Raw genomic sequence first — 19,325 nt, forward strand, 5'->3', positions numbered from 1 at the left:
GGAAATTCTGTCTATGTGTGTTTACGCGTGTGAACTCAATACGTCAAGAGATTGGGGGAGATGAAGGAATGGGAGGAGCTTCTATTGTTTACTGTCTTTTCTCTAATCTTCTGGACGTAGAGAATTATCTGGAACAATATACAACTGGTAACTTTTACAAGACAACAACGCCCAGGAATTGATATAGATATTTCCGGAGACATAATCCAAAAATTATTGTTAGAGTGGTATTGAAAAAAATGGGAGATAAGAATGTAATACGGATTCTTTCCACTACTGTCCCTTTCTTTCTGCAATTCAACCATCGACTTTTGATAATGTGGAGTTTAGACTGTTTTAGTTTATTTCAATGGTGAATAGTTCTCTTTAATTTTTCAACTATAATAGTTATTTAAAATGACTCAGTTTCAGTATCATTTTGGAAACAATTCTCTTTCCCCTATTTATAAAACTTTTTTCAAATTGCTTATATGTAAATGTAGCCCATCTTTTAAGCCTATAGTATGCAAAGTACCATGTCTGTTTTGTCAACCAGTGGGAAGAGGGCCTTTGTGAGAAAGCCTCTGTGCTGCCCTTAAGCGCCCGGCAAACACCACTCTGTAGGGATTCGAACTCGGGCCCCCCTGTTAGGTGGTCAAGCAGTGGCCAAACGGTTTTGGCCTCTCAGCCATTCAACCCAACTTATAATCTCTCTATTGAGTCTGCACGGTGGAAGATTGTGTGGTATCGTTGTTTAGGACATCTGAGTGGTTGGCTCAAAGAAAATGAACCAGATATACAGAGAGTGAATGAGCGAACAGCAGAAACAGAAGGTACACAGGAATCCGAAGAGAACTTTGGGAGGTGGTGAAATTAAAGGAAGGAGAGAGGGAGAAAGAAGGAGTGAAGGGAGGGCGTGAAAAGGGAGAAAAAGAAGAAAGAAGGGAGAGCGTGTCATGGCGAAATGGAAAGAGTGAGGGAGAGAGTGAAAGAGGGAAGGGAACAAGCGAAATAAAAAAAAATGTAACAAAATTTATATAAGAGAAAGAACTGCACCTTTACAGTCATAGCTCTTAATATTGTAATATTTATTTCCTTTTTCTATATTAAACGAATTTAATTAATGAACTTTAATTATGTAGTTCATTGATCCATTTTTTTTTTATTTTTTTTTTGTTAAGGACGATGAATAATTGAGCTCCATCTTGATCCGAGAATGGGAAGTGGGAGAAATAACGTGTCCGAAACTTGTATCATACAGACAGATGGAGATGGAGATAGAAAGATGGAGTGCAAAAAAAGAGAGAGAGAACAGGATCATGAGAAGTAGAAAGTGAGGAGTGAAAGTGAAAGTGAAGTGTGAGAGAGGTAGTGAGGTTGAAATAGATGGGAGACAGGAAAGTATGGAGACACAGTAAGAGTGGACAAGGGGGGGGGTGGAGGGGGAGGGATTAAAGGGAAGATAGGGAGAGGTGGTGATGAGAGAGAGAGAAAGAGAGAGAGAGAGGGAGGGAGGAAGAAATTCTAGAAAAATGACAAATCATAAGCTTAAAAAACAAACTGACAACCTAGTGACAAAATATTTCAGACAGACGTAGAGACCAACCTGTGTGTAGAGACTTGAACAGGTCCGACTTTTTCCTGAACCAGGGCAACAGTTGTTCAATCTCGCCATCCTGTCTGTCCTCTGGCGGTTTGTTGATGATGTTGACCACCTTGGCGTACATCAAACTCATGGCTATTTCTGTGTGGTCACTCGGTCTCTATCCAATGGTCAATCCCCGCTTCGGATCACTCACGTTCCTTGGTCACTCATCTGAATTAATATAATAAAAATCATGGATCACTCACGTTCCTATGTCACTCATCTGAATTAATATAATAACAATCATGGGTCACTCACGATCCTAGGTCACTCATCTGAATTAATATAATAACAATCATGGGTCACTCACGATCCTAGGTCACTCATCTGAATTAATATAATAACAATCATGGGTCACTCACGATCCTAGGTCACTCATCTGAATTAATATAATAACAGCTATGGATGTCTTAGATGTCCTATGTAGGCACAATATATATGTATTTGAATTTATGTGTCTCAAAATAGAAGCCAAACAAAACATACTAAGATAATTCCCGTACTTACACATTCACGTATTTGTGAACTTTGAAAAGAACCGTAACTCAATGAGAAAAAGTAATACAAAAAATAGATAGTCTCCCCCAGTCATTACTAATCATGCAATTAACCTACATGTTATGTCAATAAAGCAGGCATTATTTTTTTCATCTCTTCAAGTCGCTAGCACCTCAAGGTCGTCTGCTATGACGTCAGCTGTACTTGTACTAATTAGCATTCTATTCCTAGTAGACTATAGATTAGGAAGCAATATGCTACATGTCGTGTTTATAGAATAGCCAAAAAAAAAAGAAAGGTAGTTTTCTTCCGTTATTAATTATCGGCCCCTGAAAGAAGCAAAGCCGTTATTGGTTCTGTGTGGTACACAGCACACCGCGCCTCGTGCCTGGGCGCCACTTGCTATAAGTGGCCGAGGGCAGCGCTAAGCATGGCGAGTTTACCTCATATTCCTATACTGTAACCGCCACATTCCGTGCAGGGACCACCACTCCAGCTATCGGGACACTGATGTTGGCTCCCTTTGTGAAACGGTGTAGCGGACTTTTTGGACTGGGTTGCTGGCTTTTGTTCCATCCCCACCCCGAGTGACATAAAAAAAAGGCTCACCCAGGGTATCCTGCAGGGGCCTTGTTCACTTCCCGTTCTTAGCCTATCTAGTTCCACTACTAGACGTTTTCACGGAGGCGCCACGCTGAGTCGACGGGGGTTGAATCTCCCGCGACGACTTTCCAAAGTAGCCGAGTTTGGGTCTCTCAGACTCCCCAGACTCGCCGACTTCCTAGACTTACCGAATTCCCAGACTCGCCGAATTCCGTTTCGACTAGTCCGGTAAGCCACATGTTTTACCCTACACGATAACATACGGCCATTGCATACAACCGAATAGTTCTATCCAGTGCTTTTTAGAAGAGAAGATTTGAGCATGTGAAGCTTTGAAGCACGTGAAGAGGAATGAAGGTGCTTATGAAGCTACACGCCTGCATGTCTGCCACAGATTCACAATAAGGTTACTTTTGGCACTGTGTGTCATAAGTTCAAATATTTTTTCAAACGATGGCAATACACATTTGATAAATATAATGGGTCGTGTGTTTGATCCTACCAATACTTTTTTAAAGTTCAGTTTTGTTCACTAAATTTGCTTTCAGTAATTCAAATGTTTAATGAAATATTTGTTTTGTCTTTAGACAAGTAATTTGAACCAGGTTTAATTTAAAATTAAAATGCACTGACCTAGATCTATACAGCAGCGTTTCTCAAATTGTGGTGCGAGCACCCTGGTTTACTCTCAAAAGGGAGGGGAGGGGAGGGAAGCGAAATCCTGACAAATAAAAGGGGGGTGAAGCCTGTTAATTTTTTTTCACAGTGCAAAAAAATATTTTCATTATAATTGTCAATCCATGTTCGAATATTAACAAAGCAATTGAAATTAAAAGAAAATATAATGTAAATATTTGAAGAGGCGTAGTTTCATCTCCTAATAAGGGCCTGCAACAATATTAACTCAAAACTCTTTGAAAAAGAAATTTCAAAATGCGAATCTTCTCGATTTTTTTATTTTTTTGGGGGTCAGAATGGTCGAAATTCTCCCAACTGTTGTACATCGTTAGGTCGATGTTATTTGTGTAACAAAACACAAAGTCCGCGTCCTAACGTTTTATCTATAACCATGGTGTGTTATGGCCTTTCAGTTTCTATTCTTTTTCATTGAATCCTTAAAACCTTCTCAGACCCAATGGAGAAGCCGCAAGGCTCTTCCATGACCCCTGCTGGATAAGAATTTTTTTTTTCATTTAGTGGGGACGTCAACTGTAAAAGTTTGAGAAATACTACTATAAAGTTACGACCTCAAAGTTAAATCTAAGATTGAAGGATCTGAGACTTAATTGAGAAACGCCTGTATACTATGGTCATTAGAGACACTGTGCCTGGTCAACAAGTATATTTTTACAAAGCTTATATCAACTCACTCCGTTTGTCTGTCTGGGTGGTATCGTGCGCACGTTATTTCTCCCACATCCCATTCTCTGATCTAGTTGTTTTACAAAATTATTTATTGTCGAAAACAACAAATGAATCAATCGAAAAAAAAACACTAAAAAAATAAGTTAATAATCAATCAATTAGTCGTAATTAGAGAGTTCTGTATATTTTTTAATAGAAAATGTACAAAACTAAGGGGAGATAAGCCTAGTGTATAACAGGTCATTTGCTAAAAACGCTGAACAATTAACCTTTTTAGGCTATTAAGCCTTCCAATTTATTAACTACTTGTATAGCTCAGTGGCTAACGCGTCGGCCTCTCATCATCTTGACCGTAGCAGTGGACAATTACGCACTGAGCATTCTATAAGCATGAAAATTGCGCTAAACAACAACAATTAATTTCCAATCGCACACATTTATTACTGATAGTCTGGATTTACTAACGAGATTTATAACAGAGTCAAAATAATTGGAGCAATTTCACTCAATATAAGCTCTGATTTTTTAAAAGTATTTTTGTGTATATTTCATATATATTACATGCAGCCCTTGACTAAGTTTAGTTTCCAATACACCATTGCGTAAGGCTAACACCCACCTCTTGCAAGGAAGAAAGAGACCTGTAGGTATGATTTTATCTGCAATACATGAACCTTGAATTTTTTTTTTATTTGTTACCATTTCAAAATTCAGCCCTTCCATTTACCCCCCACCCCCAACATTTAAAAAAAAATCGCGATTATGGCATTTGCCTTTATTGTGGTATTGACTTATACAGAGTACACCATATCCATTGCAGTCGCCAACCCCCCCCCCCCTATTGCGTCCCATTCCTCCGATCGATTCACGACTAATTTTTTTTTTTTAGTTGTCGTAAACCTTGGATCCTTTGTTTTATGTGCAGGGCTGAGAATAGACTTCTTTGTTTCCTGTACAGGGGTGAGAATAGACTTCTGGGGAATGTGCCAACAAGTAAGTGACAATTACAATAGGTTTTATAAATAGTTTGAAGTGCAAACAATATTCGGGAGAAAATGGAGAGATAATCATGACACGATGGAACCTGTCTATCATGTGGGTCAACGTTCACAATAGCAAGCAACCACGAGATAAGTTCTTCTCTGAGCTTTATACCTCACAAACATCCTTAGAGCTATCTATATATAAGAAACTTTTTTTTTAACTCATACAGTATGGAGAGATAGCCTGGAAATAAAATACAGTGTCCGTAAATTATTGGATTTTTGCATTCACAGATCAATTATTTCTTTTACAAAAGAAGAAATAATTGAGATTTTACTTCTCAGTGGCAGTGATGGATGGTCATATCAAAGGATGGTCATATCAAAGGATGGTTATATCAAAGGATGGTCATCTTCTTATCTTATCTTATATGATAGAGACGTTACTTCAAAAAAGATTACGTCCTACGCGTCATGCATTTAGTCATGCATATTAACCAATGGCCTAAATTCTGCCAAGTCACTGGTTTTCCTGGCTAGCTCAGGCAACCCATTCCATGCTCTAATAGCGCTAGGGAAGAAGGAGCATTTGTAAAATTTGTCCTAGCATATGGAACGAGGAATGTGCCTTTATCTTTGTGTCTTTCTGAGTATTGTATTAAATTTTGTTTTTGTATTTAAAGATTATGGTTCAGTATTTTATGTATAATTGCTAATTTACTTTTAAGTCTTCTATCCTGAAGGCTTTCTAAATTTAGTGATTTTACTAAAGGTGTTACTCTAGTCAAATGTGAATATTCGTTTGTTATGAATCTCACTGCTCTAGTTTGTGTCTGTTCCAGTTTTTTAATGTTTTCTTGAGTTGAGGGGTCCCAAACGGAGGATGCATATTCTAATATTGGCCTAACCAAGGTTAAATAACATTTTAGTTTTATATTCTTATTTGATTTATAGAAATTTCTTTTAATAAACCTTAATACTTTGTTTGATTTTTTGATAGTTTCGACAATATGGGGATTCCATGACAATTTATTTTATTTATTATAACATAGGATAGCAGATGAAGTTAATGTACTTCATCCGGGAAGAATATCTAATTATCATATATGTGTCTGTGTATATTGGGTATACATATATTTATATTTACGTACCGGCATACTGTGTATTTGGAGGCGCAGTGGCTGAGTGCTTGGCTTCCGAACCGGGAATCCCGGGTTCGAATCCCAGTGAAGACTGGGATTTTTAATTTTGGGATCCTTGGGCGCCTCTGAGTCCACCCAGCTCTAATGTGTACCTGACATTAGTTGGGGAAAAGTAAAGGATGTTGGTCGTTGTGCTGGCCACATGACACCCTCGTTTTGGGCAAATAAATAGATGCCCTTTACATTATCTGCCCTGTAGACCACAAGTCTTAAAGGGGAACTTATACTGTGCATTATATTTTTAAAAAATAAATAAATCGTTCTCTTGTAGATATTTTTGTCGGATTCTCGTAGAGAAAAAAATTTAACAGATGTTAAGAAAACAAAATGACGTGAAACTAGATGATAATACTAGAACTGACTAGATGATAATACTGACTAGATGACAGGACAAGATGATAGAACACAAAATTGTTGTTGTCTCTCAGAAGTCATTGTCACTGGTGTCCAACACTTTTCGGTCTAAGAACTAAACAAATTTCCAACAAAGGCAGGTATCAATATTTTCAGAAAGAACATCAGAATTAAATTCTATCAAAGACAAATGACAGTGAGAAATGGAGAAAGAAGGTTGACAGATCTTGTGTGGTGCCCCAGCGGTCCAGCAGACCAAAGGATAGGTGAAAGTGAATGTGAAGTTAAATGCGAACCTGGCCTAACTGATGTCTTATAGTGAATATCTAATTGTTATGCAAAGGGTCAATCTCTTAATCAAATCCAAAAAAAAAAAAAAAATATCCGTAAAAAAAAAAATCCATTTGTTTTGTGTTAGCAATGCGGTTCACTCGATAATATGAAGACCTACTTATTTATTGTTGTTTTAAATTCTGTCCAACTTATATGCATACTAAAAAGATTTTTTTCTCTTTAAAAAAAGTAAACATTATTTTGGGGTAAATGTAGTAGTTATTAAGACAGAACTTACATAACGTAGCAATACAAATGTAAAAATATTTTCTTTTAACAAAAGAATCTTAAACCATTTGCATAAATGTGTTAAAAATATGGTAAATGGTCATCTCCCCCCACCCTACTAAAGAGCCTCCCGTGTTTGTTACTATTAATAGTGAATAGTTGTAAAAGTGGTGTATTTTTGTGAAAAAAAAAACTGCTTGAATAAGTGATTTAAAAAATTTTTTCGCTTTCAGAAAAGAAAAAAGTAGCCGTCGCATCAAAACTTTGAATGGACTAAAATATTATGATGTCGGATTTTCACTATCTTTTCTAATTTACGAGATCTAAACGGGACGAACGGACAGACAGACTGACAGATATTTCACACAAAACTAATAGCGTCTTTTTCCTTTCGGGGGCCGCTAATATATGTTTTATTGGCAATTAATGAAATCGGATAAATTATAGATCGCGTGTGAAGTGTGCAAAGGGTATATGTGTGGATTGTTTGAAGCGATGGGTAATTATTTTCGGCTAAAAATGAAATTGTTTTCTTTAAATGATAATTATTTTAGATTTAAGATTTTTCACACACTATCTTCGTATGCAAGCCTACATTAAGTTAGGACCGTCTTATTTCTACAAAAGAAATGTGTTCAAAGTTAGTTAAATAATATGGTCTACTTATTCACACTTCACCGTCTACCTTAATCAATGAAAAGATTATTTGAAAAAAAAAAAACTATTAATTGAACTGGATTAATAGGAAAACAGAACCAGATAGAGCGACCAGCCAAACTGAAAGATCGGTAGTTTGAATCCTTATGATGACTCGACATTGCCATGTCGTCCGTGAGTTCACTATATCTTGAAAAAGTACCTATCTTTTAATTAGACCTAGATATCTAGTTGTAATTCTTTTTAGCTAGGATGAACAATTTCTCCAAAGAAGAATACATGTTTAACAGAGTTCGATTTAGAATTTATTTTATCTCACGGCTGAAACAGAAATATATCTCTCAGATTGCTTACTAGTTAACTTTATTAACAAAATATTTTTTTCAGATGATGTTTGGTAAAAATGCCTACCTGGCAATAAAATCATCTATCATTCAATCTTACGAAACATGACCAGGTTTTTATGAATGTGCAATTTAATCTTCATACTGAGCTAAAACAATTTTTTACTACATTACCTGAAACTAAACTGCAACCAAAACAGATATCCAAATGCAGACATTTGTAATTGCAGACTGTATAAAGAGAATTGGAATCGAGGTCATAGCGACCATGCAAGTGAGATATCAGATATTGACATTCCTCTTGTTTTAGGAAATTTATTGTTTGGAGAATTTATGACCGGAACACAGTCGGCCAGGCACTCAATTAGAAAAGAAAAGGAACATAGTTCTACATTTTGTTCCGAATAATACATTAGCAAACTTTTTTATTTTCATTAACTGTCAGTTGAGCTATTTTATCTCTTTTCGTTAGATGGAGGATTGGATTTTGCTTCTTTGCTTGTACTCATATGTTTAGTGTGTTGGTTTGCATTAGACTTCCCTTAATTGAAGATTAAAATTGAGGACATTGCAATACATAGGCCCTTGTAAAATATGTTATTCATGACCGCTTTTAAAAAAAAAAAGGATTTTTTTTAGGGGACAATTAAAATTGTATATAATTTATTTTAATGAGAAGAACAATGATGTCAGGCACTGTAGTGACGTCATTGACATGAGACGTCAACAGACAAAAAGGAGTCTCCCGTTTGTACAGACGAATGTTTTCTGGTCTGCGATGTCTCGCCTGCAGACTAGGCCCACTTCACTAGACAAAGTGTGATTTAGTAGTCTGTGACAAAACATGGAAAGTGATTGATTACTTGAAGGTAGAATCAAAGTGAGACCTCTGAATAAACTAGCATTTGTTGGCAATGGGATGTGTCGTAGACAAAGTCTGTGTGTGTGTGTGTTAATTTGCCAGGTGGATTACCTAAGGAATGTAATTTATTTACTTGAAATAAGTCTCAATACGCTCACGTGATCAAAAGGGGAAAGCGGTAAAGTAGTTGAAGATTGAAGACAGGAAAGAACGTCATGAGCCCGGGAAGATTTGAAGACAGAAGTTCATAAGATCTAGAAGACAGGAAAGAACGTCATGAGCCCGGGAAGATTTGAAGACAGAAGTTCATAAGATCTAGAAGACAGGAAAGAACGTCATGAGCCCGGGAAGATTTGAAGACAGAAGTTCATAAGATCTAGAAGACAGGAAAGAACGTCATGAGCCCGGGAAGATTTGAAGACAGAAGTTCATAAGATCTAGAAGACAGGAAAGAACGTCATGAGCCCGGGAAGATTTGAAGACAGAAGTTCATAAGATCTAGAAGACAGGAAAGAACGTCATGAGCCCGGGAAGATTTGAAGACAGAAGTTCATAAGATCTAGAAGACAGGAAAGAACGTCATGAGCCCGGGAAGATTTGAAGACAGAAGTTCATAAGATCTAGAAGACAGGAAAGAACGTCATGAGCCCGGGAAGATTTGAAGACAGAAGTTCATAAGATCTAGAAGACAGGAAAGAACGTCATGAGCCCGGGAAGATTTGAAGACAGAAGTTCATAAGATCTAGAAGACAGGAAAGAACGTCATGAGCCCGGGAAGATTTGAAGACAGAAGTTCATAAGATCTAGAAGACAGGAAAGAACGTCATGAGCCCGGGAAGATTTGAAGACAGAAGTTCATAAGATCTAGAAGACAGGAAAGAACGTCATGAGCCCGGGAAGATTTGAAGACAGAAGTTCATAAGATCTAGAAGACAGGAAAGAACGTCATGAGCCCGGGAAGATTTGAAGACAGAAGTTCATAAGATCTAGAAGACAGGAAAGAACGTCATGAGCCCGGGAAGATTTGAAGACAGAAGTTCATAAGATCTAGAAGACAGGAAAGAACGTCATGAGCCCGGGAAGTTTTGAAGACAGACTCTAGTGTTTGCAGAAAAATTAAAACCGTTTAAAAGTATGGAACGTTGTTGCCAACTTTCTAGTGGTTCAAGTGTTTATAAATGTTTGAGTGAGGGAATGAATGGGTGAATCCTGTAGTTGAAAACATGAACTAAAATAAGTTTGAACATAATTAAATAGTTCAGATCTCTAATTATTGTTATGTAGAAAAATAGCTAGAGTATAATGTTCACTTAGTTAAAACAAAAGTTGTTTTCAATTCCTCTATTTTTGAAGCTTATAGTGGTCTTTAATCTCAAATTCTAATATATTTCTTATAAGAGATGAACGAGTTGTAAGCTTGGGCATAATTTATGGTCGGAATGATGTCGCCTATATAGCAGTAGCCCTCCCCCCCTCTTAAAGAGGCAAATGTGATCAAAGAAACGGCAAATATTTGATACAATTTGGGATCAGTATTATTTTGATAAGCAAAAGCTTGTTTTTAAAGATGCCATGGGCATTGTATAATTTTGCATCTCAATTTTATGTAAAAGTTGGTTTTAAAAAAAGTGTATTTAATGAGATAATTTTGTTTATGATAAAACTAGATGACTCCTTGAATCAGTACTTTTGTTTTTATTATTTATAGTTACCAGTATGTAAGACATTGAGAGTTCAACGCCCCTGAACACTAATAAAATGTTACGCTTCATTGGTTTTGTTGAACTGTCAACCTAACAACAATTGTCAATGGAAACATTCTTTTATTTGTGCAAGAGTTTCTTTGAAACGCCAGAAGGTGGGAAGAATTAGTAGCTAACATGCGTAGAGAGTGATTGATTTTGATTGTAGTTTAGTGAACAATGCTTGGCTATGTTAAGGCCCAGCAGACAATATTTCTCTTGGAGAGCAGGAAGAAATAACTATGTTTCCTATAGATATAGATTCTAGTGATAAATTACATTGGAAATATTTGTTCAGGTAGAATCTCACTCTATGCCGTGGGCCTTGAAATCCCAAAACAAGCAAAATATACAAAAATTCTTTATTTTAAAAACAAAACCTATTACTATCATATGTCTAAATACTGCAAGAAGTATCCTTTTGGTTAATTTTTATTGATTCATGTGTTGTTATCGACAAGGAATTATTGTGCATACTTTCAACTTGTTCCGAGAATGTCAGTGGGAGAAATAAAATGTACAAGATTTGTACCAGACAGACAAACGGATATAAACTTTGTTACAAATAAATTCCAGCCTTATTTGGGACACTATTCTAAACTAGTATACTCTTCAGTGTCCAAGCTCTTGGCTGCTTGATCATCTACTAACGTAAAATGTACAGTCCCTTGGAGCCTTCATTTGAAAGACTACTAAGTAATAATGATAAAAGGTTAAAGCTCGAGAGTAAAGATTGTTTCTTTATGAGCAAACGGCAAACTCGAATCCATGTTTTTAAGTCTAAATTTTCAATGTGAACTACAGTGGATGACTTTACTTCTTTAGAGTGAACGCCCCCTTCCAGCGACAAGAGGTACACTCGGTACACTCGATACACTCGGTACACTCACTCGGTACACTCGGTACACTCGATACACTCGATACACTCGGTACACTCGGTACACTCACTCGGTACACTCGGTACACTCGGTACACTCGATACACTCGGTACACTCGGTACACTCGATACACTCGGTACACTCGGTACACTCGGTACACTCGATACACTCGGTACACTCGGTACACTCGATACACTCGATACACTCGATACATTCGGTACACTCGATACACTCGATACACTCGGTACACTCGATACACTCGGTACACTCGGTACACTCGATACACTCGGTACACTCGGTACACTCGATACACTCGGTACACTCGATACACTCGGTACACTCTATTACAAAAAGTTGTAGGGGAAACATTGAGGAAGCTTTAGGGGAAGTCAAGGTAGCATCAATGATGTACGAGTGAACATTCATAGTACCCATTGTAAAGGCGAACAATGAAAACAGCCTTGATCCCAGGTCAAGGGAAACAGCATTGATCCCAGTCCCGAGAAAACAGCCTTGATCCCAGGTCAAGGGAAACAGCAATGATCCCAGTCCAGAGAAAACAGCCTTGATCTCAGGTCAAGAGAAACAGCATTGATCCCAGTCCAGAGAAAACAGCCTTGATTCCAGGTCAAGGGAAACAGCATTGATCCCAGTCCAGAGAAAGCAGTCTTGATCCCAGGTCAAGGGAAACAGCATTGATCCCAGTACCGAGAAAACAGCTTTGATCCCAGGTCAAGGGAAACAGCATTGATCCCAGTCCCGAGAAAACAGCCTTGATCCCAGGTCAAGGGAAACAGCATTGATCCCAGTCCCGAGAAAACAGCCTTGATTCCAGGTCAAGGGAAACAGCATTGATCCCAGTCCAGAGAAAACAGCATTGATTCCAGGTCAAGGGAAACAGCATTGATCCCAGTCCAGAGAAAGCAGTCTTGATCCCAGGTCAAGGGAAACAGCATTGATCCCAGTCCCGAGAAAACAGCCTTGATCCCAGGTCAAGGGAAACAGCATTGATCCCAGTCCCGAGAAAACAGCCTTGATCCCAGGTCAAGGGAAACAGCATTGATCCCAGTCCCGAGAAAACAGCCTTGATCCCAGGTCAAGGGAAACAGCATTGATCCCAGTACCGAGAAAACAGCTTTGATCCCAGGTCAAGGGAAACAGCATTGATCCCAGTCCCGAGAAAACAGCCTTGATTCCAGGTCAAGGGAAACAGCATTGATCCCAGTCCCGAGAAAACAGCCTTGATTCCAGGTCAAGGGAAACAGCATTGATCCCAGTCCAGAGAAAACAGCATTGATTCCAGGTCAAGGGAAACAGCATTGATCCCAGTCCAGAGAAAGCAGTCTTGATCCCAGGTCAAGGGAAACAGCATTGATCCCAGTCCCGAGAAAACAGCCTTGATCCCAGGTCAAGGGAAACAGCATTGATCCCAGTCCCGAGAAAACAGCCTTGATCCCAGGTCAAGGGAAACAGCATTGATCCCAGTCCCGAGAAAACAGCCTTGATCCCAGGTCAAGGGAAACATCATTGATCGCAGTCCAGAGAAAGCAGCCTTGATTCCAGGTCAAGGGAAACAGGCTTAATTCAAAAACAAAATCTCAATAATCCTTATGAATTGTTTACTCTGCATGTGCTAATAAAAAAAAACTCGTAAAGTCGCTATCTCTGACTTTAATTTTATGTCATGAAAAAAGAGATTAAAGAAGAAAAAACTGCAACTGTCCACTTTTACAAATATATTTAAATTAATGTATGTACCAGGAAATATTTATTACCATTTATTTTGAATGAATACAACAGTTTATCGTCACATTTATAAAAACGACTTTGTTTGTCTCTTTGTTTATTAGTTTGTTTCCTGCGTTCCTTTTCAAATAAAAACTCTTACTTCCTAGTTCAAACCTTCAGACCGCTAATTACTGTCTTTTATCTGAAAATTACATGGTTTAGCTCCCTTTCTGCTATATAAAACAAAATTAATTAATTAGTACTAAATGACTAACTAACTGGATAATTTTTGGATTGTTCGTGTATTGTCATTGACTATGAATAATTATTCAAAATTTCAAATAGATCTTAGATTGGGAATTGGGTGAAAAAAAACGTGCCAAAACGTAATAAGGTGATTGTTGTGACACGGTTACTATGTGTGGTCAACCGTGACACACGGTCAAGTGTTGGGTACCTGGGAGTTAAGGGACTTGCAGAAGTGACGAGTGTGTTGTAAACCAAGAAGAAGGATGTCATCTAGTGGAGTTGTGCTGTAGATAATGTTAGCCTTGTACTTATGTTACTGTTAAATACTTTACAATTAAAGGAACTTGTTTCTTCACAGTGATTAAATCCATAGATACATCCACATCTCCCATTAAGTAGCATTTATTCCCCTTATTTCGTTATCAAACAAAATAATTAATAATCATTAACAATTAATTAACTAATTTGTCGGGTACAAAGAATAATTGTGCAAAGTTTCAACTTGATCCGAGAATGGGAAATGATAGAAAAAATATGTTCAAACTTTTTACCAGACAGACAGAGGGAGTTCATATAAGCTTTGTAAAAATCCGTTTGTAGCATTCTCCCTTTACACAATTCGGGATTTTTATGACGCCCCCAGGTTTACCCTTATGGGTACCCGAAATAAGTTGGTCAAACTAAAGGATGTTGGCAACATGACACCCTCCTTAACCGTCGATCATGGAAACAGTTGACCCCTACATCACGCAAGTTCTGAAAGGGGTACTTTACATCTCTCTTTACTTTTAGCTAGAAATTAACTGCTCTTCCTTCTACGTCTGTCAAAGAATTACATTAACTTCAATTCACAATTCAATTCAATTCACTAGTATGAGTGTTTTGGAGGGAATGTGTACAAATGTAAAAGTGATCTCACAGTCATCTCTGCAGTTACATATTGTTTCATTTGTTTATTTGGCTGGTCAGTAGAGCCTGCCAAATGTGTTGCTGTATCCTGTTAAATTTAAACCTGACACCCAATCTACACATATTGTAACCAAATATCCTAAAATTTCAAGAATAGAGGGATTTTTTTAATCTCTATTTTGGTTGCCAGAAAAAAAAGATTACAGGTAAAAAAAAAAACACATTGACGCTACATAAAAAAACATAGATTAACCAATAAATTCAATTTCTTTTTTTCTTTTCTCTTTTTTTTCCTGTCTTTATTTTTGTTTTAATATGAACAATATCTGCCAACTCCAGTCAATCAAGCTGCCCATAAAATTCTAAAAAAAGCTGCTGCAACTGTGTTCTCGGAACGAAATGTCTTTTGTATTTATTTCTGTTAGTTTCGTGTGAACATGTACGTTATAAAGGCACAGCGCTAGTCCTACGACTGTGATACGACTAGCATTGTCTTGGTGTCCACATAAACAAAAGTCTAAATGTCAGTCCTAATCAAAATGACATGAACACAAAGAATGACATTGATGACAACACTGAGACTGTCATTAAATCTACACACACTAGAGAAATGTTGATTGTTATTTCATAGCATTGTTATTATTTATATGGCTGTAGAAGTTGATAATAACCTTAGTTGCATAAAGAATTTTTCAAGGCTTTTTTATAAGCCCGCATCTTTATCAATAAAATCACATCAAATATTGCTAGCCCAAATTATTCAACCTTTTTATCGCCTTACCCCTTGCTGTCGCCCAAGGACCCCCAGAAATACGTTTGAAACTAGTAGACCCTAACGCCACTAACCTAAGGCTTTCATCTACAGACCTTCAAATACTAGCACCGGACACCATCAATGCTTTCAAGCCCATTGCCATTTTTTTTTTTGCTAGATAGACAGAGAGACAGAGAGTGAGTTGATTAAAGCTTTGTAATTATAAAAAAAAAAAAGATGGCTGGAACTATAAGGTCTTAGATTAATTTCGAATGAAAATAGCGTCAAAATAGATCAAACATATACTTAGCGATATTTCTTAAAACAAAGAATGAAGTCTAAGCGTTTCACTGTAACTTGAAAGTAAAACAATTTTGGTGTTGATAAGTCTCTTTTAAGATGAAAAAATATAAGGAGGCTTCAAATCCAAAGTGTCCATACTCTTTAAATTAGAAAAAGTAAAGTTCATCTTTCAGACCTTGCGATCCAATGGACAGTTAACGAGGGTATCACGTGGCCAGCAGAATGACCAACCGCGTCTACTTCCCCCTTCTAATGTCAGGTACCCATTAGAGTTTAATTAACTCAGGGGCGTTCTTAAAATCCAAAAATTAAAAATCCCAGTCAACCTCGGGTTCGGTAGCCAAGCTCTTTACCCCTCAGCCACCACGAGCCTCTGATTGAATGAGGTTAAAGGTTAAAGAGTATGTTATAATAATAATAAGGTTTGTCTTCGAGTCCGAAGATTAATGAGGAATGCAGTGTTTCCTGTGGCTATACAGCCCCAGCTGCGATCTACATGTTTTGCCACATCCAGCGCAGGCATAACCATTGTCCGCCGGTGGTCGATTTAGATTTTCTTTTCGCGGTCTGCGTCTGTCCTCGGCAGCGGATTTTCTTTTAGTCTCAAATGTGTATCCCGTGGCCTTTGTAAGTGACCTCCAGCTGTCTCGTTCACCTGCGACCAGGTGCTCTCTCCTGCGACAGTTAAAGCAAGTTGGCACCTAAGCTGGTGGCGTTTCCGTGGGGCGCCTCTGTTACACCCAGCACAACTGTCTGTGCTTTACCAACGTATATTATGTAACCATTAGAGCTGGGTGGACTTAGGGGCAAGGACTCCCAGGATGGGCAACGACTGAGAGAATTACCCCGAACAGAGTTCGATGGCGAAGTACTCCCCCTGGAGTCAGAAGGATTAAGTCAAGCCACATTGTATTGGTCACATTGACAAAAACCTGGTCACTTACACCTGTCCCAATACACAGAGAATTGTGCGTATTGATACCCATTGATACCCATTGCCCTTTTTTTCTGTATTTCTTTTTCAAACTCTATAGTCACCAATGTTTCCCTTAAATCAGATTGACCCAAAGCAAGTATTTCAGTCCAGCCCTGTACTTAACCAGTCATTAAAAGCGAAAAGATAAAACGGTTCACTGCGGTCCCCTCTAAACAAATCTCTTTATTTCAATTCCCCTATTTCTGTCTCATTGATTATTGAATCCTAACTTCTAAGATTTGTTTTTTTTCCCCTCGCGCATGGGCTCGTTTCTCATAACCGTGGCTCTATCACCTTGCCGTTTCCTATTTACTGAACGAATACAAGGGAAGAGGCACGTTCCGCGTGAATGGCGTCATATCGATCTACATGTCATTCGCATACTCTCGACAACTAACTCGCTAATATATGAATTTCTCGAGATACCGTTATTTCTCCACGTTTTTTTTTTTCATACTCTCAACAACAGATTTCTAGGTAAAGATATTACAAAATTTCCAAAATGAAAAGCTATTAGTTCTAGGTATAGAGATAACTTAAAATGAAAACAGAATCTCGCCTTCAGATTGTAGACACAATTTTTAGCTTTGTGCTAAGTCGACTTTGAACTATTTTTTATCAAAGACAATAACATTGTCCATAGAGATTAGAGATTTTTATACATGGCGGAAAAAAACTATAAATAGCAAGCTTTTTGATGTCTTCGGTGTACAAAAAAATGTAAATGTTGATAAGCTGGGTTTTTTTGTTAAGTTATATGATAATTTTTTTTTACTTTTTTAACACTGCAGAATCACATTCTCGTTTATAAAACAAAAATAATTCTAATACTATGGAATATGTTTACTTTCAATCTATAATATATATAAATATATATATATATTATTCAACTAGGCAACTAACTAGCGGTAATGAAGGAGATTTGATACACAGATCAACTTCTATACATCAATATATTTAAATGATAGCTCATAACTTTTTTTTAGTTGACACCAGTGACGTTTAATTTAGCGTTCTTGACAGTATTTAGTTTTCAAGAAAAAGTCTGGAAAAAAGTTTGGACTCGTTTTCGACCCGGAAAGTCGTTTTTGCTACTTTGATGAAGGTCTATTTGCATTTTAATTGTTTTATACACTCATCCCTATCCAGACACATTTTCATTTTTTTAAATTAAAAGCTTATATAAACTCACTCTGTCTGTTTGACTGTCTGTACGGTAAAAAGTTTAAACATCTTTTTTTCTCTCATTTCCCTTTCTCGGATCAATGTAAAAATGTGCACAATTATTCATTGAGCCTGACAAGACTTGAATCAATAACAAAAACAATTAGTTCATTAATCGTTGGGGATTAATTATTTTGTTTGAATTCGAAATAAAGGAAATAGATGCTACTTAATGAGAGATGTGGATATATATATGTGTGTGAGTATGGACTAAGTCCCCTTATTACGATTTAACACTTTTTTTTATTCTCCCACTTCCCATTCTCAAATCACGTTGAAATTCTGCCTAATAGTGTCAACAACACTACACAAATCAATCCAGACATTTACAAGTTTATAAATCATTTAGTACTAATTAATTAATTTTATTTTAGATAACAGAAAAGGAGCTAGATCCTGTAATTTTCAGATAAATGGCAGTAATTATCGGTTATTTCTCCTTAGATAAGCTTTGGTTTTAAAAAGTATTATTGTTTCTGTTGCTTGTTTCCTGACCTAGGATGAGAAGATTAATTAAAAGTAAGACAAAGGAACAACAGAAGATTGAGTCGACAATGCAAAGAGATGTTTGGAGAATGTCTTTCCACTTCCTTCTGCAAAAAAACAAAGATTTACTGCTGCAGGGGTAAACGACTGTATAGAAAATACGAAAAACATGCATATATGTAACCCTGACGGACCAATTTAGACAGAGGACGTCTGGGCCACGAGGCTGATGAAGGCCTAGTGGCCCAAACGTCCTTTGTTTAACTTGATCCGGCAGCGCTAAATATATGCATGTTTTTCGCACTTGCTTCTGATGTATCGATTGTCAAATTTCTAGTTCAGCATGTGGCTACAAAAAAAAAAATATCTCTATTACTTGACTTTAAAAATAAAACAAATACGTGGTGTGTATAGAGTCTAAACGTTTGGTCTGACTGACAACTCATCACAATATAATACCTGGTCTCATAGCAAGATACAAGGAAAGACCAGGTAGGGGTAGTGCTGTCAAAAGGGTATCCAACTTCCTCAGATATCACGCCTAGTAAAAGACAGTCTGCTTCTTGTCAACTCAACCGTGACCTAATAAAAAGGAAAGCGAGGTACATTCTGGGACCCATGCCTGGAGCCATTATTAATGTATATAGTGATGTTCCATCTTTGCATTTTAAATTATATCTAAGTCTCTTTGGTCCAACGAAGAAAACGTAAGAAAGACCTACAGATATTAGTGTAGAGGTTCTCTCCCCCTGTACAACTCTAATGTTACCATAAATATCCATTAAAACGATGAATTGGCAAGGCGGTTACAGTTACTAGAGTAACTAATTCTGTCACTTCTATCAACTCAGTCAAATACAAATCTTGAACACGTTATCTCTTCCACTTCCCAGTCTCGGATCAAGTTGAAACTTTGCACAATTATTTATTGTCCAAGATAACAAAAGAATCAATCGAAAATTTTAAGAAATAGTTATTAAATAGTTGTAATTAATTAATTTTGTTTGATATTGATAAAAGGAA

The 19,325-nt window shown here is 37.2% G+C and overlaps 1 protein-coding gene across 4 annotated transcripts in view; it reads right to left on the minus strand.

Annotated features, from left to right (window-relative positions):
* The window catches only part of LOC106079331 (uncharacterized), a 63,620-nt gene that overhangs the window by 21,302 nt on the left and 22,993 nt on the right, over positions 1 to 19,325 (minus strand). For all 4 annotated transcript variants that reach the window (XM_056044514.1, XM_056044513.1, XM_056044518.1 and 1 more), the window contains exon 2: positions 1,586 to 1,795. In XM_056044514.1, coding sequence (XP_055900489.1) covers positions 1,586 to 1,715 — 130 coding nt within the window. In that variant the 5' untranslated portion in view covers positions 1,716 to 1,795. The remainder of the gene's footprint in view (positions 1 to 1,585; positions 1,796 to 19,325) is intronic.

The sequence above is a fragment of the Biomphalaria glabrata genome, chromosome 10 (genome assembly GCF_947242115.1).
Source record: "Biomphalaria glabrata chromosome 10, xgBioGlab47.1, whole genome shotgun sequence".
NCBI lineage: Eukaryota > Metazoa > Mollusca > Gastropoda > Planorbidae > Biomphalaria > Biomphalaria glabrata.